General features: G+C 40.7%; 1 protein-coding gene and 2 non-coding genes across 8 annotated transcripts in view; all 3 read right to left on the minus strand.

Annotated features, from left to right (window-relative positions):
• SSH2 (slingshot protein phosphatase 2) overlaps positions 1 to 24,118 on the minus strand; it is a 243,783-nt gene that overhangs the window by 50,278 nt on the left and 169,387 nt on the right. For all 6 annotated transcript variants that reach the window (XM_042255464.2, XM_042255463.2, XM_012185423.5 and 3 more), the window contains 2 exons: positions 11,061 to 11,164; positions 4,866 to 4,930 (listed from right to left, as the gene is read on the minus strand). In XM_042255464.2, the coding sequence (XP_042111398.1) occupies positions 4,866 to 4,930; positions 11,061 to 11,164 (169 nt within the window). The remainder of the gene's footprint in view (positions 1 to 4,865; positions 4,931 to 11,060; positions 11,165 to 24,118) is intronic.
• Positions 2,712 to 2,782, minus strand: LOC114117079 (small nucleolar RNA U2-30). Its single transcript, XR_003590871.1, has one exon. It is a non-coding gene; the product is annotated as a small nucleolar RNA U2-30 (small nucleolar RNA).
• Positions 2,920 to 2,999, minus strand: LOC114117081 (small nucleolar RNA U2-19). Its single transcript, XR_003590872.1, has one exon. It is a non-coding gene; the product is annotated as a small nucleolar RNA U2-19 (small nucleolar RNA).

The raw sequence follows: 24,118 nt of genomic DNA on the forward strand, positions 1-24,118 counted from the left end.
ATGTCCATGCCATAGACTGTGGTGATGGTCTCATAGGCAAAGAAAAAAAAAAAAAAGAGCCATCAAATGACCCACTTAGTAAGGCAGAGGTGAGGCGCTCCTGGCTGTCTTCCTGCCTCTACTCTGACTCTCCGAGGAAAAGCTACCTGTGAGCACAGACACCAAAGTAGCTACATTAAAGTTTGTTTCCAGTAAGAGCTCATAGACCAAGAATGTAATTCCCACCATTCTGACTCCGTGCAGCAGGTAGAGAGCTATACTGCTGACTTTTATGTTCCATGAAATAACAGAACATTTCAAACCAAATTCACCTGTGAGAAGTTAAGAGGTAACTAATATTTAGACCGACCAAGGTCTAGTCCCATGGGCTCAGATCAAGTGAGCATTATACGCACAGAGTAATGGGTAGTAGCAAATGCACATGAGGCGGACTGGGAGGCAGCGTAGACGCGGAGATTCTAGAAACACTCCGCAAAATATTAAATTAACCAAACACCTGGTGCAAGTAGACTAGAATTTCTAATAAACAAGATCTCAGTTACTATTACATACCTAGACATTATTACATATCTAAACCTGGGCCTGTTTTGGCAAGCCCTAACTGTTCAGTTTACTGAATATGTATGTTAGAGGCCTTTTATGCTGTCAAAGCTCTGAAGATTTCTAAAAAGGCTCACATGCAGATGGGGACAACTGAACTGTGCTTCTGGTCATTTATTTACAACTTCTACATCTATTAGTGGGGACTGACTAGCTAAGCGGAAGCCAGAACAAGTAAAGACAAAACCAAACAAACAAACTCCATAAATATTACCTATTTTGTAAGTTACCAGGCCAAGTTAGCAAGTTTGTGATATTCAAATAAAACATCAGTTGTGTTTCTTTTACAAGTGAGGTGTGTGTTTGTTTATCTATGTATCTATTTAAAATGTAAAGAGCATTTCGAATGTTTGGCCCTCCCTTGTTTAGTCTAACCATAACAGAAGATCCCAAACCTAACGGGAAAGGTCTCAGTCATCTCACTCTGATTTAGGCTTGAGTTACTGGCTTCCCTGGTGGCTCACTGGTAAAGAATCCACCTGCCAATGCAGGAGATATGGGTTCAATCCCTGGGCTGGGAAGCTCTCCTGGAGAACGAAATGGGAACTCATTCCAGTATTCTTGCCTGGGAAATTCTAGACATAGAAGCCTAGTGGGCTACAGTCCATGGGGTCACAAAAGAGTTGGACATGACTTAGCGACTAAACAACAACAACTGGCACATCACAGATTCACTCCATTTTCAGCTTCTTAGATGGAAAAATTGCACTTAGAGGTCTTGGGATTTGACCATGGACCTCTAGATGGTACATACAGCTATTACTAAATTTTTACTAAGTAGAAATGGAGCTTTAATCAGGGAGTCAGGAAGCCATCATGTTAATTTAATACCTATGTCCTAATTAGAAGGATAAGATTAAAATTTTAATAATTATTATTTTTTGTTGCAAAGCCTCAAGTCAACTTGAGGCTTCAAAATTCCCTGTAAGCGTCAAGATTCTAGATTAAGGAATTAAATTAAAATGTAAGAGCCACAGGATAAAGAAAAACCTAATACCCATCCAGGTCTGAGATCTATTTCACTCCTCTGTTAGGGGGAATTTAACAATATCTAATAATTGAATTCATCAAGCCAATCAGAGAAATATAATTTAAAATAGCATTTTGTAGATAATACTGTAATATTAGAACTGGCTGTAATTCCAGTATTCCCTCAGTTTTCAGAACTTCCATGGAATAGATGGCCTGAATAAGACAATGATTTGAATGCGTTCGATTAACTGAAGCTCTCATTGAAAAGGATACTACTGAGGTTTACTCTAATTACCCAAATAAAATAGCATTTTGGATTTTAAAAGGTGGCAGCAATAGCAACTGAGAAAAGTACTCCAAGAAAGTCCCTTTATTGCTAAATTTGGAATCTTAATACAAGTTTCAGGAGAACTAGATCCAGCAATCCTAGGTCTGAGAAGTCATCTCACAACAGTTTTTGAGAGATAAGAACCCCACTGTTCTTAAAGCTCATCTATCAAAGGATGGTAAAACTTCCCCCATTTAAATGCTTTATCTGATTACAAGCAGTTCAAGAACTGATATAATAACTTCCCTCGTCAGCATCACCCAAGTTAGGAAATACTCCTCCTGAAGTTTACGGTGCACCTTTAATCTCTTTCCCCCTAGTCTTACATCATGCCCCTGCATGCCATGTTTACCCTGAGGGAAGCCACATTATAAAGTCCCAATGTCTAGACATGCAGCTCACCCAATCCATCAGAAAGAAAAGTTTCAAAAGTATGTAAATATTAATTTCTAGCCAAAAGAACAAAGCAAAGTTAATATCTAAAATTAAAACAGACTTCAGATGTGACACTAATAGACTAAAGAACACCGTCTTCAAAAGAACAGAGCTTGAGGGAGTCTCTGGATTTCATCATCTTTAAAAATCTCTATGAAATTCTTAAAAAACAACAACAACAAAAAAAAACAACTCTAGGACTTATATCGGTTTAGGCATTAAAAGCAGGTTTATTTACTGACATGGAAAGATACCCACAGGAAAGTGTGATAAAAGCAGGTTATAAAACATTTATATTTTTAGCTTTCTATTTCAAAAAAGGAGAAAAAACAAAGGCATTATCTGACATGACACACTTTTTTTCTTCTTTCATTTCTGAGCTCAGATCAAGTGTAGAAAACGTAACAGTTATAAAGGTCAGTAATAATACATTTTTTATCATTGCTCAGAACTGATCAGCCTTTCAAACATATACGGTCCCTCCCCCAAGTCTCATTCAACCACTGACAAGTCTGTGATCCACTGTCACATTTATAAGCACATACAACCTAGAAATAAGTTTTAAATTACTTTATACTTTTGCTTATCAGCACTACAGAGATCATGCTTTAGGTAGACTGCAAGGTTTCCTGATGCTCAAATTTGGCTGTTTTCATCAATGACCCAGTTCAGTAAGAGCAGATTGCAGAGCATCAGACACATTGTTGTTGTTCAGTTGCCAAGTCCAGTTGGACTCTCTGTGACCCCGTGAACTGCAGCAGGCCAAGCTTCCCTGTCCTTCACTATCTCCCTGAGTTTGCTCAAACTCATGTCCACTGAGTCAGTGATGCCATCCAACCATCTCATCCTCTGTCACCCCCTTCTCCTCCTGCCCTCAATCTTTCCCAGTATCAGGGTCTTTTATAGTGGATCAGCTCTTCGCATCAGGTGGCCAAAGTACTGGAGCTTCAGCGTTAGCATTAGTCCTTCCACATACTCTTACACATACACTTAAGACTAGAAGGATACTCATCCAAATAGTAAGAATGGTTTTCTTGGGGTACAGGATACAAAGTGCTTTTTACTCTGTTCTTTATGAATTTCTATACAGTCTGATTAAAGACAAAACATTTTCTTTTTGGGAAAAAAAATCAATGTACTATATAACAAAACCAAAAAACTCATTTTCTTAAATTCTCCTCCAAATTACTCAAAGGCGCCTTCTAGTAGTACCTTGCCAGAACCTCAGTTCTAGTTAAAAACATTAGCTAATGTTACTTTAAATGTTAGGAAAGTTCTTAAATTCCTAGTCTATTTTTTAAAAAAACTAAATGGGTCTTTGATAATCTGTAAGAGTACTATAAAACCACTGTCTTCATTTTATCAGCTACAGTTTTCCTAAGTACTAAATTTAATGCTTAAGACTGTATTTACAACGCAGAGCTTTCCTGGAGGAAAAATTAGTTTAGTCCTATTTTCAATGCTAAAGCAAAATGTGGGATTTAGTGCCTCTATTTGTTGTTGAATTATTAAAAAAAAAAAAAGCAGTACTTTCAGTTGACTAGCAAACTTTTAACCTTATGCACAATCCCCAGGATGAGAGTTTCAGCATTTCAAATTTAACTCAAAACAAAAGGCTTTGCTTTGAGTCTACAAATACTTCTTTCAGTTAGAAAAGTGCTAATTTGTCCAAAGTCACACAATGTATTCACTCATTTTCTTGAAGATGACTCACTCAATAATCTGAAACATAATGACTATGTGTTTGCAACAATTCAAAACAACTGCTGTAAAATGGCTTATCACTTGAACTCTGAATTCATTCAAAGGCTTCAGTTACATTTTTTGAATTTATACTTTATAAATGTAAAGAAGCTGAAGTTGCATATTTCAGCAGCAAAGAAAAAAAATTAATTGCCAATTCAGCCTTCTTAACTGTTCCCTTATGCTTTCCCAAGTCTCTGCGGTTGAAATTATTTTAACATTTGGAGGTGCAATCCCAACTTTGGAATTTTATTAATGAGAAGAAGATAAAGTGAGTGATCGATCTCAGCTTTAGCTCTACCAAAGCTCACAATTTTTGGAAACTATCCACAAATTTCTATTTTTAATACATGCAGGTGACTATTATGGATTTTAGAGGGGTTGTTCTCAAAGTGTGATTCCTGGACCTGCAGCATCAGCAATATTTGTAAACTTGCTAAAAATTTAAATATTACTGCCTCCCTCTCCCCAAATCAAATTCTTCAGGTGGAGTCCAGCAAATGGCAGTTTAACAAGCTCTGCAGGTGATTCTGATGTACTCTGAAGTTTGAGCATCACTGCTTCAGAATGTGTGAGTTACGCTCAGCAAGTCTTGGATCATCAAATTATTTCACATTATTTCAGATTAGCTCACATCCCCGATTACATTCTAAGGTCTTTGCTGATGTCATTCTTCTTTTCTAGTCCACATAGTTCCCAGCACTGTGCTGGGACATAAAAATGACTGTTTAATGTTTGCTATCTTAGCCTTTAGAAGAAGAAAGTTATAATAATACCACTAACTTACCAGCCTGATGTTGTCTTCTGGGCGAAGTAATATGAACATTGCTTGGAGATGCTGTTGGAGATCACCTGGTGAAATTTACAAAACAAAGGATAATTATTCTCCATTGTAATGTTAAGAGAGAGGATTCCTTCTACCCTAATAATTTGTGTAAAAGAAAGTTCTGGTTCACTGAGGAGCTCTAATTAGACAGAGAAACTGAGTGTCTTTATATGAATGGTGGACTGCATCTCCATACATTCACTTTTAAGTTTGGATTACATTAAAATTTGCTTTGTGTTTGTCCTAGCTGCACTTGAGACCAATCACAGTTTTGTACTATGACTGATGTTGATGAGAGTGATGAGCAGAGAAAGCACTGGCTGTGTTTTCAGGGCCACAGAAGGTGGAACTGAGGGAATCTTGAAACTGAGGTGTATGGTATGTAGTGTTAGAATCATCCCTAACTTAAAAAAAACTATTTTGCCATTCCTATTTTTGCAACTGTAATATTCAGCTGCAAAAATTATAATTAAAAGGATTTTTAGATTCTCCCTGGAATAATGTCAACAGTTAAAACTGATTTCCACATTAGTAGCTGATATTAAAAAGACAGTACTTCTTAAATAGGCTTCCCAGATGGTGCAAAGGTAAAGAATCCTCCTGCCAATGCAGGAGATGCAGGTTCAGTCCTTAGGTTGGGAAGATCCCCTGGAAGAGAAAGTGACAACTCACTCCAGTATTCTTGCCTGAAAAGTTCTATGGGCAGAGGAGTGTGGAGGGCTACAGTCCATGAGTTGGACATGACTGAGCAACTGAGCACACACTCATTAAATACATCAAATCTTGGGAATTCCCTGGTGGTCCAGTGGTTAGACTCTGTGTTCACTGCTGAGGGCGTGGGTTCAATACTTGGTCAGGAACTAAGATCTTGCAAGCCACATGGCACGGTCAAAAAAAAAAAAAGAAAAATGCATGTGTGTGTGTATAAATACAGCAAATCTCAAGGGATATAAATTCTAGTGAACACATCATTAGGTGCTTTAAAATGGTCAATCATTATTTCAATCCTCACTAGTTTTTATACGTTCTATAAAACTAAGTTGAAATTTCTTTGTATCAAACTATTACAGATTTCCTCATATCCCCTACTGTACTAGGAAATCTGAAGCTTTGGCTGTGTGTCAGTCGCGCAGTCGTGTCCAACTCTTTGCAACCCCATGGACTGCAGCCTGTACCAGGCTCCTCTGTCCATGGAATTCTCCAGGCAAGAATACTGGAGTGGGTAGCCATTCCCTTCTCCAGGGGATCTTCCCAACCCAGGAACTGAAATCGGGTCTCCTGCATTACAGACAGATTCTTTACTGTCTGAGCCACCAGGGAAGCTTTGGCTAGTATAAGATAATTAGATAATGTGCTGTCATAAATGAAGACAACGAGAGAACAAAAAAACTTCATTCCTGCCCAACCCTTTTTTGAGAGTCTAAAGTGACTAACGCAGCTGCATGACCACAGATGCCAGTGTAACCTGTTCTCACACTGGTCTTGGAATCTCCATACATACTTTTCCTCTAGGTAACTTCATAGCTATTAATTATGAGATGAAATACTGATATGTGCAAGAAGTGGAGAGAGATAGGAAGAAAAAAAAGTAGGCTAGCAAACAGACGTTGTCTGTCCTGTGGATCTTAGGCGCCCTGACTAGGGATGGAACCCAGACCCTTAGCAGTGAAAAAGCAGAATCCTTACCACTAGACCACCAGGGAATTCCCCTCTTTTGTTCTCTTAAAGAATAGTTTTTTTGCCCTTTCCCCCCATTTTACTGTTGGCTTCTTTACTTCTTCTATTGAAGAATCTTTCAACTTTCAAAGTGAAAAGAAGAGTCACTATGTTTGCCCAGGTTCATTCTATTATACTTCAAACCCAGAGACACAATATAAGTCTCATGTGCAAGAACCAGTGTGGGTTCATAGCAGAAATCCAAGAGAAATGAAAATATGTGTCCACACAAACACGTGTACACAATGTTCACAGCAGCATTACTATATTAGTCCTCAAATGGAGGACTAAATGGAAAACACTCAAATGTCTATCAACTGATGGATGGATACATAAAATGTGGTTTATATCCATACACTATGGTATTATTCTATCATAGAAAGATATATACTATCACATGGATGAGTCTTGAAAGGGGCCATGTCCCAAGTGAAAGGTGCCTGTTTCAAAAGATTGTTTATATGGTTCCCCTTATACGGAACACCCCTATAGAGACAGGATGTAGCTTAGTGATTGCTCAGGGATAGGAGAGAGGGTGGGGGATATAGGGAGGGACTGCTAATGCGTACTGGGTTGCTTTTTGGGGTGACGAGAATGTCCTAAAATTAGATTGTGGTGATGGCTCTGTAACTCTGTGAATATACTGAAAAAAAAATCACTGAATGTACACTTTAAATGGATAAATTGGGTGAATAATATAGTATTTATGTCTCAATAAAGCTGTTAAAAAAAAGAAAAGAATGAGAGTGGGGAGACAAAGTGTTAGGTATAAACAATGAAGAATGCCTACAATTACTAGCTATAATTGAGGTAAGCAGCTCAGGCTTTTTAAAAACTTAAGTTTTCCTTTTGTTCTATGAAGACAAATAACCTGAGGAAAGAATTTTCAGGATGGAGAACTTCTAGAGAAGAAAAACGTTTCTGGGCAAATGATCAGTTGCTAAGTCATATCTGACTCTTGCAACCTCAGGGACTACTATATCCTGCCAGGCTCCTCTGTCCATGGGGTTTCCTAGGCAAGAATACTGGAGTGAGTTCTCATTTCCTCCTCCAAGGGATCTTCCCGACCCACAAATCAAACCTGCGTCTTCTGCCTCTCCTGAAATGGCAGGTGGGTCCTTTACCACTTGAGCCACCTGGGAAGCCCTTCTGGGCAAAAAGTAGCGTAAATCCCCACTCCGGCTACTACTGGCCTGAAGATCTAGCTGGCTTCTCAGAAGGTTCAACGAAGTCAGGGAGCCCTACCCCTACAAAGGGGCTGCTTCTGCGAGTGGGGCAAGTAGAAGCTCAGGTTTGTTACTGGTGAAAAGCACTGCCATGAACAAAGTGGGCGCTTCCTACTAGGAAACCGTCCTTCACAGAGACTAACAGAGGCAACACACCCAAACCATTAATATCCCTTTTCTACATTTTGTTTTCATATATTTCACTGCTGGTAGTGACGTTTTAGATTTGTTTGATTTTATAGACTTTCGGCTGTTCCTCTTTAAAATGTTAGCAGACACTCACTTATGATATTGCCTTTTGATTACAAAAAAGTACTTGGACATTTTTAATGAAGCCCAGATAAAATTTTAACTAGTTCGAGAAACATGCAGAAGAAAGTACCATGAGACAGAGGAAGCCCCAGTTCTGCAATCATCTTTTCAGTTACTGTGGACCTGGCCAAGGGAGCTCCCAGCTTATGCGAAGGTCTGGCTCTATCAGCTGCATTTATACTCACACTGCCTCATCTGTTCTGGTCTGAATCACAAATAAAGTCCATTCAGTTTCTGTTAAATCTGCCTTTCTTTTTGGTATAGAGAAAGCTCAGTGGACAAGGTCAAGTAGAAACCTGGGTGGCAGCGACCCCACTTACCATTACATGCCACAGAGCAATTTAACTAACATCTTAGTCAGACAAGCTGGACTTAAGCCAATATTTCATCTTCTTTTTACTGTAAGTGATAAATATCCACAGCAAACAGAAACACAAAGCTCAACTGGGTCTACTTCCTCTGTGCATTGAAGTTTTGGGGGTGTTTTTTCGTGTGCCTCTTTTAAAAATTTTCCATGGCTGGGGTTATGGTAGGAGGATAATACTGTCCAATGAGCTGGATTATAATTCTGAGCTGCTACGTTTTGAACCAGATGAAGCCCCAAACAAGAAGTAGGGCAGCCACTAAAATAGCCGAGATTATCTGGACTGGAGCTAAACTCAACTACTGGCTCAATGGGACCCAGGATTTCTGGTTTCACCTCTGACCTACACACTCAAGGTTTACAGTCTTCTTTGTTCTTTTCTTACTAATGCTAATTTCCTCACTCCTCGAGGTAATACGTCATCCAAATGGCCTCTTTTGGACAATAAGCAAATACTCTTTGTGTAGCACTGATTGAGGTTTCTCTGTTGTCCCGAGGACAACCAATTTTTATTTTCCCCCCAAAATGATACAAATTAGACTTGCTATTTAGAAGAGAGGCATAAGGCTGGTTATCTTCCTAAACTATGGATATTGTATACCTGGAGACCTCTCTCCTGAGACAAACTTTCTTCAATTATTTCTTAACCTCACCACCACAGATGCACCTAACTCTAGAGAAGTCTCAAAAGTAAAAGTAAAGTCAAGTCGCTCAGTCGTGTCTGACTCTTTGCGACCCCATGGACTGTAGCCTACCAGGCTCGTCCGTCCATGGGATTTTCCAGGCAAGAGTACTGGAGTGGGTCACCATTTCCTTCTCCAGGGGATCTTCCCGACCCAGGGATTGAACCCGGGTCTCCAGCATTGTAGACAGACGCTTTACCATCTGAGCCACCAGGGAAGCCCCTAGAGAAGTCTAACATATGGAAATATAAATGCATCTTCTACTGTTAGTGGGTGTGATATTGTGATTTATAATAAGAAATATATTTCATCTCTGTCCAGTTCGTGGCATAGAGTTTGTAATATTATTGTAATTTCTTAAATGATGGGAGCCAGGAAGATATCTTCTGTTATGTTAATGACCTGACACTCTAGGAAAGTACCTTGGGATGGGGGCTGGTTGCCAGGGGAAACAACCATGTGATCAGAGGGTTGGAATTTCCTTATCTGGGGAGGGAAGAGGGACTGAAACTTGAATGGATTACCAATAGCCAATAATTTAATGACGTCAGTGTAGTGAAGCCAGCACAAAAACTCAAAAGGGCAGGGTTCAGAGTGCTGCTAGACTGAGGAACACATGAAGAATGGGGAGCGCGCACACTCAAGAGGGTATAGAAGCCCAGTGCCCCTTCCTAAATATCTTGCCTTCCACATCTCTTCCGTCTGGCTGTTCTGAGTTATATCCTTTTATAAAAAGCCAGCCATCCAGCAAGTAAAATGTTTCTCTGAGTTCTACGAGCTGCTCTAGCAAATTACACAATCCCAAGGAAGGGGTCACTGGAACATTCAATCTATGACAAGTTGGACTGGTGACTGGCATCTGAAATGTGGGATAGGGAGGGGCGGCCTTATACAATAGAGCCCTTAACCTGTGGAATCTGACACTACCTCCAGGTAGATAGTGTCAAAAATGAGTTAAATTGCCAGATACCCAGTTAGCATCTGAGAACTGCTTGGAGGTGTGGGAAAAAAAGCCTCATATCATTATTAAGTGAAAGAAAGTGAAGTCGCTCAGTCGTGCCCAACTCTTTGCAACCCTATGGATAGTAGCCTGCACCAAGCTCCTCCATCCATGGGTTTTCAAGGCAAGAGTACTGGAGTGGGTTGCCATTTCCTTCTCCAGGGAATCTTCCCAACCCAGGGATCAAACCCAGGTCTCTCACACTGTAGACAGACGCTTTACCGTCTGGGCCATCAGGGTGAGGAATATTAGCAGGTTATTTCAAAATCAGAGCACTGTACCCGTACCTAAGTGAACATTCATTTGATGACTCCCTGTTTCTATATGTCTTCTGAATTACATTTTCAGTCTTTTTAATGTGAACACAGTAAAGACATAGACTCTGGTATTTAAATATGTGATATAATAACTTGTCATCACAATAGTGACACTGAATTTACTTTAAATTAGTAAAATACCGTATTAGTCTTGTGACTTCCCTAGAGAGCAGACAAAAACAAATACTATCTTTGGTCAGTTGATACTGCATAGGATTTGAAGAAACATCTGAACATCTTTTAGCTGATTATCAAAATCTTACTCAAGAAATCACATTAAGACGTCATTAACGTCTTTTTGTACCTTATTATTTTTCCAACAAAAATTTATCGAACACCTACTTCATGTATACGGTATTCTGCGAAGTGCCAGAAAAATGGTCTATGAGCACGAAAGAAAAGTGATTACAGCATAGTACAATGCTTTCTTTCACTATCACAGAACTGCTGGAGAAATGGCAATGGAGGTAGTCAGTCTTCTAAGACAAAACAAAAGGCAAAGAAGCCAAGAAAAGGAATGGCATACACGGAGCTTTACCTGCATGCTTGTTGCGTCTGTGGCTGACTCTCGGTGTGGATGAGCCATTTCCCCGTGGTAGAAAAAGGGCAGCACCTTTGACAGTTAGAAAGCTCTCGCTGATGCTGCAAGGAAAAGAGTACAAATGAATAAGTAAATAAGTAATTTAAGGAAGAAAAACGAAAGAGCAAGATGAAGACTGACTTGGGGATTATTTTCTCTTTCCTCTTCTAAAGTTCCAATCTCATGGGACGAAGTAAAAATAAAATCAAAAGAGACTCTGATAAACAACAAGGTACTACGTATGGGCCAGGGAACTATATTCAATATCCTGTAACAAACCCCAATGGAAAAGAACATGTATACATATGTATGAATCACTTTGTTGTACATCAGAAACCAATATGACATTGCAGATCAACTATACTTCAATTTAAAAAAAGGAAATAAGAGAAACTCTGGTTATGCACAGTCTTATCTACTACAGACAATTCTTCTGGAACAAAATTCACACTATTCTACATACATTACACAGTAGCAGTTAAGAGGGAAGGTTCTAGAAACAAGGGTAAAGGGCCTGGAACCAGACTGCCTGGGTTTGAATCCTAGCTCTGCTACTTCTTACCTGAGTGAGTTTAGAGGGCCTAAGTTTCTTTAGCTATAAAAGAGAGATTAATAAAACGAATTGAGCTTCTTGTGAGAAGTCAGTAAGAATAAGAAACTTCTTGGAGTGGTGACCTTAATAAATATTAGTTTAACAACTCATAGATCTATGGTTGTCAATAATGGTATTTCAACAGTGTTCTAATCAGATGTGAAATGTGTTGTAATACTTAGCTACCAACAATGGATATAAGTGTGCAAAAAGAAGATTTAAAAGATTTAAAACACACACAAATCACACTAAAGTGTTACTCAGAATTTTACTTTCATAACTTGCATTTCCATAGCGTTGAAACAGCATAGTGCACAGGAAGTGTGTTCACCTCACAGAGTGTGCCTTGGGTATTGATATGATCCTTCACGTGAATGATAGCTCAACAGAGAAGGAGAATTACTGCTTAGAGGCTATTCAAAGCACAATTATTAGTGGATATCCACAAAAAACCCAAAATTGTATCTGCATTATTTCATATCAACAGACTAAGCCTTTCAATGTTATCTACAGAATTCAAAAAGGACAGAACTTATAAACCATTAACGGTAAAGTTTAGACACACATAATGAAGGATTCCAAGATTGTCTTTGAGTACTCCAGTCAGGGTTAGTTAATGTATTGTAAATTACACTGCTCTGCCTATTTGACATTTCTGCTTGGAAACCTAATTGGCATTTCAAATTTATACTGCCAAAACTAATCTCTTGCTGCTGCTGCTGCTGCTGCTAAGTCACTTCAGTCATGTCTGACTCTGTGCAACCCCATAGACGGCAGGCTACCAGGCTCCCCCATCCCTGGGATTCTCTAGGCAAGAACTGCAAATCTGATCCCTGGACACATCCACCCAAGTTGTTTAGGACAAACATATAACAATTATTCTTGGCTTCTCTATGTCTGACAATATATATCTAACCCATCAGCAAGACCTATGAGACTTGAATTTGTCCATGTATCTCCATCACCACTCTGACAACGGTCCAGGGCACCACTGTTTTTCACTTAGACTGCTGTTTGAAAAGTTTTCTTTTAAGGGTTTTATTACAGAAAATTTCAAATCGATTCAAAAGTAGAGGTAATAATATATGAGCCCCTGTGTTCTCATACATTCCAGTTTCCATTCATGGCCAGTCTTGTTTCTTCTATACCTCTGCCTCTTTGTCCTGACCCTGAAGTGAAACTAACCCCAGACATTATATCAGCAAAAAGCCTCTAAACTGGTCTGTCTGCAACTATTTCTGTACCACCACTATCCACTTATCAAAGAGCAACCAGAGTGCTTTAAAAATAAAATATATGGATACATATATCCTATAATATCACCTCCCTGCTTAAAACCCTCCAACAGCTTCCCTTTGTATGTATAAACAAAACCCAAGGTCCTTAGCTGGGACTTCTAGGCCCTGTAACAGCTGATAAGGAGTTACTTCCCTGGTCTTATACCATCTCCCTTTTTCTCTACTATGACCTGGGTGCACTAGCCTTCCTTCTGATCTATATTTCAGGCCCTTCTCGGGGCCTTTGTGCTCTTTGCTTTCTACTTGGGACACTTCTCCTGGCCTGTCACCATCTACGTCACAGCTCCATATCATCACCTCCCCCAGTTCCAGCATACTCTATCCTGTTGTTCTGTTTTGTTTTCGTTCAGGATATTTATTATAAACTAAAATTATATGTATTCACTTATATACTTGATTGTGGTCAGCTCCCTATAATAGAATATAAACTCTATGAAGAGCAAGAGTTTTATTTTGCTCAGCACTGTATCTGGAAACAGTGCCAAGCATGTATCAGGTACTTGATAGATACCTGGTGAATAAATGAATCATTCCAGGGTTCTTCCCCCACCCCCCGCTCCCCACCCACACATAGTTTTTTCTGACCCACCACTGCAACAGGAATTGTAATTGTAAATTGTAATTTATTGTAATTTAACAATAAAATAGAAATTCTGTAATCTCACAGGCTAAAAAAATTATTATAGAATTAAAAATATGTGGCATATTATTGGACTGTAATATATAAATGTTTGACAAGAAAATAATTGGCACATGAAATTAAATCATCTTTATAATGTCAGTTCTTGACTTCATTTTATCTTTTAATCATGTGGTGTGAAGCTGATAAACCTCTGAGGTAACTTGCCAAATAGATTCAAACTTGTCTTCTAAAAACAAAGACTCCACAGACGCCGGTTTAAAATTCTGCACGCTGGCTGGGAGGGGCTGCCTTTGTTTTGTTTTCATCGTTAAATAAAGCATTGCGCTCTTGTGGTCTGTTGCACAAGTTTTGTCTCTTGTTACATTCGTGGTGTGCACATGTCACCCTGCTGCAGGTCACTCTGTTTCACTCACATTACGGGAACAACCTAAAACAAGATGTCTAAGCGACAGGATGAGTGGGGTACACCACAGACAGGAAATGACATTCACACTTCTGCCAACACAGCAACTGTCTGCTTTACTAAATGAAAATATTTTATAAAAATAAAGGTAACCAGTCTACCTATCAGCAGGCAAGTTACAGCCGGGGGCATTTTGGTTTCCAGTACACAAAGTGGTCTCTACATCGAACACTAAAGAAGTATATTTGTTGAGAGCTTATTTCAGTCATTCCTTTTGTGAGACAAAGGTACTTTCTCTTTGACAAACACATCAACTTCCTGGTTTTTAGAGCTCTGGAATATTGCTCTTAGATACATTTGTTGCATATGCTTTAAAATATATCTAAGCGCCCTTTTTCAAAATGTATGCAGTGCTTTCACAAGGGGGTGTTGGGGTGGAGGACAAGAGTCTGTGGTTAACTCAAAGCTACCTGGAAAATTCCTGATTATAAAAGAAAAACCAGGAGTCAAAGTCACGATTGGTAAAAGGGAAAAGATGCCGTTCTATTTGAGTCTTTTATACAAATCTCAATAAACTGTTCTGATACAACAAAATGCACAGCAGATCCAGCTGGGCTGGGAGCTGCCCTAGTCGGTACAATGTAGGCCCCCAGAGAGTCATGGCAAATGCAATCTGGGAGGTATGATCAACTGTCTTTATTCTGTGGTCTCAAATTTTGACTCCCCAGTGATCACAAAAGTGGCATAAAGGGGACAAAAGTGTTGGTCACAAGGGATCAGGAATGAAAGTGTGGCTAATTACAAAAAACCCTTCTCATCACTGAAAAAAAGTCACAGTTCTATAAATGCTATCAAAGATGGGATGGTAGCATGGTGGCACAGAAGTGAAAAAACAAAATTCGAAACCACCAGAGTTTGAGAGGATCGATTTCAACTTGAAAATTAAATGCCTTATTTGCATATGAAGAAACTAATATGTAAATTTAATCACATGTACTTCAGTGTATGGTAAAGGCTGAGTATATCTTGCTAGGGTAACAAGAGACTCATTTATGTAAATATTCATCTTTCTGAAGCAGCTGGCTGAAGATTCAATCAGCACAGAGTTGGTCTCTAAAATGAGAAGAGTAGGTGAAAACTTTTATACGTTTTCTGAGCTGACCAGTCTGGCCTAGGAAGAGGATTCCTCCAGTAAATTCTATGGAGCCAATATAATTACAGATGCCCAAGTTAAACACAAACCATAGAGGACTTAACTCCTATATTAAGAAAATACAAGATAAAGAACACTCTCTGAATCCAAAGATGGAGAGTAACTAACTGCTTGATGAGAGAATGACAAGGATCATCTTTCTAACACAGTGACAGTGAAGTTCTCCAGTCTTTATCAGAGATACAACTGAAGAACATCTACTCGTGTCCTGCCCTAAGATCACCTGCTCATCAAATGGAAAATCATCCCTTGTTTGACAGATGAACTGAGCTACTAATAGCTAACTTGAGTATATGCCAACTGTATGCAAGGCACTGACTAAGCACTTCACACTATTTCGTTTAACCTTCACAACAAGGTTACTTGGGTACTATTTTTTACCCTCAATTTACACGTAAGAGACGGAGGGGCTCAGAGATGGTAAATTATCTGCCCAAGATGATACAGCTGGCTAGCAATCCTCTGAGCCAGGATTCAAACCAAGGTTTGATCTGAAAGTTCATGCTCTGAATCAGTCTTTACGATGCCGTTCTAGTTTTTTGATATAGTTTACGGAAGATGAAACGCAATGTCTTCCCTACAGAGCTTTTCGACAGAACAGATTTTAAAAGCAGATACATAAGTGAAAGCAAAGGACAGAAATTCATTCAGATCTCAGCTCTGCTCCTTCCCTTTCTGTTCCCTGACCAAGGCCACGAACAGAAAGACTTTACTGAGGGGAATGGAGAACATCTGGCTGAGAGATGAATCCAGATGGGCTGCACAGTAGAGAAAAGAACTGGGCATGATGGCAGCATTTTTAGTCTCAAAAGCAGAGGAACGAATCCTCTGCTTTAAATAATTCGGGGAAGCACTCTGTGCCAATCCCTCCCAATCAAAAGCACTTTCCAAAGCATGAAATTTGTGAACTGGCAGTTTCTACTCCGGCAAAGTGTAGAGAAGGTCAACTAAGGGAAGAAAACACTTAACTGTTTTGAGATTAGAATAAATTTTTGAGGAATGTGGCCAGGGTGGTCAACCATGACCAGCAGGAAGGCTGGTCAAAATGAAGGAAGCAAAATAAAGCAACACACCTGCAAACTGCTACATGTGAGTCTGACAGACATTATTCTGTTTTACATGTAACACACAAGATGAAATGAATCATTTACTATGGGAAATCAAGTTTCATACAGTGGGTGTAATGCTTTCACTTTAACATTAAAATGAAGAAAGTAGATTTTCACGTTTATAATGTTTCTAATGCCAAGTTCTTGAGTTTGCTTGGCATTTCTGCCTAAAGCCAAAACTCATAAGTAAATTATTGTGTAATACTGAAAGCACAAAATATAACTGCACAAGGTAAGCTGTTGGCATTTATGTGAAATTCAAATACACATAATTTTCCTGAACTGTTTTATATTTTTATCTTGAAGAATACTCATTTATGAGAAAACTATCAAATACATTTCATTCTCATAACAACACTCTCCCTTTCCTGATTAACTTTTCTTTGCTTATTTAGGTGTTTGATTTTCAGATTCAAGGTACTAGGGCAGCCATGTCAATCCCATTAGGAGGAAAAAAATTCATGTCCCCAATCAATGTGACCACATCACAGAGAAGGTAATTTCATAATAAAAGTTTCAAATATCAGACCAGAGGCCAAATGACTACAGAGCTATGAATACTAGCACTTACTGAAAAAGTCTGGCTAAATTCAAAAAACAGGAAGGGAAAGTCATTGTTGCTTGATGGATGACACATGGCTACAAAAGTCAAAAGCAAACTTCCAGGTAATGAGAAAAGTTTGATTCTGTAATCCTAAAGAAACTGAAATTACAATGAGAGAAAATCCAAACCCAAACATTGTATGTACTATTCTCTGTAAATAAACGATCCCCAACCCAATCCCCAACATACAGGTGGTAAGTTCCAGTGACAATGTTGGAATGGCAATGGATACCTGGAACTTTCTCCCCACCCAGCGCATATAAACTCCCAGACACATGCCTGTGAATGCAGCAGCAGGATTTTTTTCTCCATCAGCAGATAAGCAGAGGCTGGCGTATGTTAGTAAACCAATCACTGGCAAAGGGGAGAACAGCTTATGGCTCCAGTTCTTATTCACTAACTACAACCATCAGACTATTTCAGTCCTAGCTAGTCTTCCACTTAAAACTCTGTTGCACAATGCCCAGCACAAGTCCTTCAGATGCAGCTATTTACCCGTCTTTCCTACTTTTCTACAATCTAAGAAGGAAAAAAAAAGGTCTGTTTGTTCAAGGCTGAGGAACAAATTCCATCAGGACTAATCTTCCTGGTCCTTTTCCTACAGATCATAAATTAGAAGGACCCCCGCCCCACCGGCTATTCCTTTTATCATTTTGAATGTTCATTTACTGATAAGATCTTGTAACTATTTCATTCTTGCCTCAAACATGTGCATCTCAGAAATGTCCAGACAGAAACACAATCTAGGATCAACAATTTTACCACTGGCCATACAATTCAACCTTCCCATTTCTAGAGATGGGGGTACATCTGAGTTGCCACTTGTGGTTTCCGGCTGACAAGCAATAATAGAGAGCTCTCCTGCCTAATGTCACCCTAGTCACCTTTTGGGGATCTCCCTCAATGTACCTAGTCATGGTGACCTTCCAACTCTGGAGCTGCAAGGGGCCTTGCAGGATGCATGTGGATTAAGCCTGGCCAGCTGGAAACTGCCTCCTGAATCTCCCGCAGGCGACCCACGTGAGTAAGGAAAGTGGGGGATGGTCACATTCACCATGGGGAGAGTGGCAAGGTAGAGACTAGTCTATGCCTACTCTGGCTTTTCCTTGAACGTCCTTGGCTCCTGCCCATTTACTAGGTTTGGTCTTCCAGCCTCCCATCCATTAGGTAAGCTCTAACACCCTTCTCGGAGAAGGCAATGGCACCCCACTCCAGTCCTCTTGCCTGGAAAATCCCATGGACGGAGGAGCCTGGAAGGCTGCAGTCCATGGGGTCGCACAGAGTCAGACACTGTGTTGCAGCAGCAGCAACACCCTTCTAAGAAAAATTTTGCTGAAGATAGTTAATATTCACTTCTGAGCTTGCAAGAGAGAATCTGATATATCAACTGAAGTTCAGAGAATCCAACGACTTGCCCAAAGTCACAAAGCTAGGTAGCAGTGGCGCACAAATGGAGGTCCAAGTCATCTGAAACCGAGGGCAGCACCATAACCCTTTATCCTAAGTTAGAGGTTACCAAAATAGGACACATTTGATGACTTAATCATCTGAAGCAACCAGCAGCTAAAAACACATGGTCAGTTTATCTAACGAGAACAAAGGCAGGATTTCACTGCAAAGCCTGGTGTGATATACTGGCTCGATTTTTCATGATATCTTGAGGACAAAAGTTTAGGTCTGAACAGGGAAATATTTAGACATACTCCCATGAGGCAAACACTTTCATGTAGTTTCTTAAAGTTGCTTCTTTTTCCTTTTTCCTTTAGTATGTTTGTTGGATATCAAACATTGCTTAAAAAAAAAAAAAAAAAGAATAAAAGAAGACCATGAAGCCTAGGCAGGAGGGCAAGCAAGTCGACATGTGAAAAGCAGTGGCTGCCTGCCTAGCCCTGGGTTCCTCTGCAGTTTTCTCTCAGACCAAAGGTATGTCTTTCTAGATGCTGTCTGCTCCCATACACACTTGACCTCCTGGATTCCAGGGATCTAAAATGGTTAGCTGTCAGTTTGGATTTCTGAAGTACTACCAAGTAATGACAGGTCAGAGCTGGAGCACCCTCAGAGAGGGTCCAGGTCATGGCTCCAACTGGTAGTAGGTGAGCCTAATTTAGCACATTTTGTGAGTCCAGCACACACATAAAATCATTTTAATTTCTGGGTACATGGAAGAGCAGCCACTCTCTCCAGCTCCTCCAGGCAGTCACTGCTCCTGGACTCACACTGAGCATTCTGGCCCCCAAATACTTCTCAGTGTGAGCTAAGATTCAGAGACCAGGACTCGTGACATCACTGCCGCCTTCCAATCTCTGTCCCTTTGCAGCTACTCTAGCAAGTCTCAGCCTCATCTCCAACAGCCATCTGTCAAAAGTCTACCCACCCCTGCTCAGAAAAATAAAAACAAACACCCCGCTCCACACCCCCGCACAAAAAACCCCTAGGTGTCTATGAAAGTAGTTGGTTTCAGGCACTTCTGATGACTGACAGTGTAGAGGGAGTTTTGTTTCCAAAAGGTGCTCTGAGGAGGAGGGGAGAAACCACCTCAGCTCAAAGGAAACCATTTCTGTTACAAGCTGAATTAATAAAACTTATCAGTGCTGTGGCCCAAAACTCTAGACTTAATACTTCTCTTTTAAAAAGGTAAAGCTTAAAAGCTATCTGAACCAAAAACGAAATGACCTTAATGGTTCTTTCTCAGTATGTAACATGCTGGATGTACTTATGGGTCACCCAAGAGACATGACCCACATTACCCAGCACCAAATTTTAAAATAGTTGGGGGGATTAAACAAAACAAAACAAAACAAAAGGAGATTAACTCAGAAAAACTGCTCAGCATTTGAAATATCATTTCATTTGCATGATTCAACAAATGCTTTTCCAGGTATTTAAAACACACCTGCAGAAGGAATGCAAGTTGGGCTTTTAAGCACTTGGCCAAAACATCAACCCCTGCTTTCTGACAATTTCTCTCTCACTTTCACACAAAGCCTCTTGTGAGGCTCAGGGTACCGTTTACTATCTGTTGCTGTCACCTCCTGACACCCTTGTCACTGTCTCTAATTCACTCCTTACCTTGCTCCATCTTCTCTCTTTTCACCCTGCTTCCTACAACAATCTTAAGAGATTCCTTTGTTCATACAGATGAACATCCAACAGCTTTGTCCCCAAACCTCTCTCCTCCTCTTGATCTTCAAAGACGGTCACCTAGGCTCCATTTAAACTTCTAACTCCCAGAATCCCTTTCAAAGGCACTGGATTTTTTACAGACTTGATTTCAGAAATCAAACTCCCAGTTACTGATTGCAACCCCCTCTCTTGTGACCTTCATGTGTTCACTCACTCTTCAACCTGGTGGAGACTCTGGCCCCTTGATTCCTCAATTTCTTTCCAAGTCATCCATCTCTTTTTGGCTTTTCTTCCTTCCCTAAGCAACCTAGTCCTGTGTCTTATTTCCTAACAGGTTTCCCTACCATCTGTTCTTTTTGTTCCTGACTTCCTTTCATAACACTACAGCTTAAAATGATAGTATTCTTTGATGAGACTTATTTATGATTATCTGTATGCTCCTTGAGCAGGAACAACTGCCTTGTTTAATATTCTCTCTTTAGAGTCTAACACAGTACCTGACATTAAGCAGATGTGCAATAAATATATACTGAATAAATGAAAGGCAGCCCCCAAAAATGCTTAAGGAGATTATGAAATCGTGCTTCTGGATGCTAGGGCACATCCATGGCCTCAGTGACAGAGGTGTCAGAGATGACAGCAGCAACAGTGAGTTGACTCAGCTGGGCAGTTAACACCTACAGATCCACTCCCACCCCCCAATTTCTTCCCCTGCCTGCTCCAAACCCTCCCTGCTCTCAAGTCCCATTGCAACTCCTGCTTTCTTCAACTCTCCAGTTAACCTAGTCTTTTACACCATCAAGAAAATGGAGGCTAGCTGGTGTAACTGCTTCCAATTAACTTCCCTCCTCTGCAGACTTATCTCCTTTCTCTGACCTGAGAGGATGATGCATCCAGCTGTCAAAAGTCAACCTGTTCACCAGCATCCTTGACCCCATTTCCTTGTCTCTAGTTGTATCAACTGGTCACCCTCTCTCGAGTGACTTCTCCTTAGCCCAGAAACATGCTCAGGTCTGTTCTTTCACATCCTTAAAACAAAACCCTTACTTGCTCTTCTGTTCCTTTCTAAGTTCTCTTCCTTTATTACTGAAATTCTGTAAAAAAGGAGTCTATACTTTCTGTCTCCATTTTCTTCCACTGCAGTCATTTTTCCTACTGCCACCTTGCTTCTCTCCCACCTCTGAAAGTCCTCCCCATCCAAGTTTGCCAGTGATTTCTTGAGTGATAGATCCGAAGGACAAAAATCCTTTAGTCTTAGCTTAACACCAGTTTCTGCTTTTCATTAGCACCTAGAGCCCTGACAGGCACTAGCAAATCATATTCTCCTTTTTAAGAGACTCATTCCTCTTGGCTTCTGAGACACTGAATCCCAGTTTGAGATCCTCTGCCAGATATCCTACCCTACCTGACTCACCTCTCTTAGAACAGACAGATCGTCTGACCATCACAGGGCTTTGAAACTCACTGACAACTAATTATACTGAAAAATCAGAATTTCCAGCTTCTCTTGAAAGATCAGAAAATCTGAACACTTATGTCCACATTCACAGCTATGAACAACTGGCCACGGCTGAGCAGTGGCTGCCCCTTTGGATTTCACATGATGGTGAGTGCTATGGAGCGAAACTGAGCAGAGTAACAGAGAGGGCTGCTGTGTATATCTGTGCTATAAGGTATGCTCAGGGAATGTCTCTCTGATAAGGTGACATTTGAGCTGAGATCTGCAGGAAGCAAGGGAGGGAGTCGTGTGGCTGTTTAGGAAAAGAATATTAAAGGCAGACGGAACAGCAAATGCAAAGGCTCTGACGTGTACTTGGCTGGTTTGGACCATAGCAGGGAAGTTAACAGCACTCAAGTGTGGTAAGTCAATGACGTGTGGAAGAAGACGAGACCAAAGAGACAGGGAAGGGCAAGCGACACAGGTCTCAGTGTCCCCACTTCATATGGGATTCGGCTTCCAAGGCACTCCAATGGAGATCTTCTTTTGCTAGTCAAATCCAATGGATGCTGGTCAGTCCTCATCTTTCTTGATCATTTGACTTTGTTGATAACCTTCTATCTCCTCTAATAGTCTCACTTTCATACTGCTACTATGCTTTTCGTTTGTGGGCTCCTAGTCTTTTCCAACCTCTTACATATGTCATCTTTGATCACTTCCTTGTCATTTCTCTTTCTGCTCTGTATATACTCTTCTGATGCCTTCTCCAGCCCACCCTGTCCTATAAAGGATGCTCCTGACTAGTTATCTTACTGATAGATAATAAATTACATTACCCTAAAACTTGAAAGCCTAATGCAACAAAAACCACTTATTACCTCACACAGTTTCTGTGGGTTAAGAGTCCAGGAGCAGGGCTTCCCTAATTTAGGTCCAGTGGTTAGGAATCTGCCTTGCAATGCAAGGGAGACTGGTGAGATTCTGGTCTGGGAAGATCCCACAGGCCTTGAAGCAACTAAATCTGTGCACCACAACTACTGAGCCAGTGCTCTAGAGCTCACGAGCTGGAACTACTGAGCCCACAGGCTGCAACTACTGAATCCCACATTCATAGAGCCTGTACTCCACATCAAGAGAAGCCACCGCAATGAGAAGCTGGTGCACTGCAACAAAAAGAAGCCCCCACTGGCTGCACCTAGAGAAAGCCCAAGTGTAGCAACGGAGACCTAGTGCAGCCAAAAAATAAAATACATAAATCTTAAGGGGAGAGAGAGAGAGAAAAAAAAAAAAAAGAGTCCAGGAGCACACCAGCTGGGTGGTTCTGATTCAGGGTTTCTTATGAGAAGGCAGTCAACTGAAGCCTAGTCTGGAGGTGGGAAGATCTGCTTCCAAAACTGCTCCCTTATATGGATATTGACAGGAGGCCTCAATTCTCTGCCATGCAATGGTCTGTCTGCTCGAATGACCTTATGACATGGCAGCTGTCTTTCCCCTGTAAGTGATCCCAAGGGGAACAAGGCAGAAGTGCAGTGATTCATGACTTAACCCTGGAAGTGACACCCAATAATTTCTGCAATATCCTATTAGTTACATAGATCACTCCTATTTAATGTTGGAGGGAACTATACGGGATGCAAATACTGGGAGCAAAGAATCGCTGGGAACCATCGTGGAGGTACCTCACCTCCCAAATGAGTTCTCTAGCTCAGATTTATCACCAAAGCCCCAGACCTGTACCATTGGCTGTCTAAAAAAATGTCACTCAGTCAGGTCTGACTCTTTGCGACCCCCAGGACGGTAGCCTGTCAGGCCCCTCTGTCCATGGAACTCTCCAGGCAAGAATACTGGAGTGGGTAGCCATTCCCTTCTCCAGGGGATCTTCCCAACCCAGGTCTCCTGAATTGCAGGCAGATTCTTTACCATCTACTATATCACTGCAGATGGTGACTGCAGCCATGAAATTAAAAGATGCTTACTCCTTGGAAGGAAAGTTATGACCAACCTAGATAGCATATTCAAAAGCAGAGACATTACTTTGCCAACAAAGGTTCATCTAGTCAAGGCTATGGTTTTCCAGTGGTCATGTCTGGATGTGAAACTTGGACTGTGAAGAAAGCTGAGCACTGAAGAATTGATGCTTTTGAACTATGGTGTTGGAGAGGACTCCTGAGAGTCCCTTGGACTGCAAGGAGATCCACCAGTCCATTCTAAAGGAGATTGGTCCTGGGTGTTCTTTGGAAGGAATGATGCTAAAGCTGAAACTCCAGTACTTCGGCCACCTCATGCGAAGAGTTGACTCATTGGAAAAGAGTCTGATGCTGGGAGGGACTGGGGGCAGGAGGAGAAGGGGACAACAGAGGATGAGATGGCTGGATGGCATCACTGACTCGATGGACGTGAGTCTGAGTGAATTCCAGGAGTTGGTGATGGACAGGGAGGCCTGGCGTGCTGCGATTCATGGAGACGCAAAGAGTCGGACACAGCTGAACAACTGAACTGAACTGAACTGAAATAGCTATTATTTCTTGATGATAATGGGAACAACTTGGCCATTACTTCACAAACTTTCTTTGGCGAAAACCTGGAATCAGGT

This window comes from Ovis aries, chromosome 11 (genome assembly GCF_016772045.2).
Source record: "Ovis aries strain OAR_USU_Benz2616 breed Rambouillet chromosome 11, ARS-UI_Ramb_v3.0, whole genome shotgun sequence".
NCBI classification, from domain to species: Eukaryota; Metazoa; Chordata; class Mammalia; order Artiodactyla; family Bovidae; genus Ovis; species Ovis aries.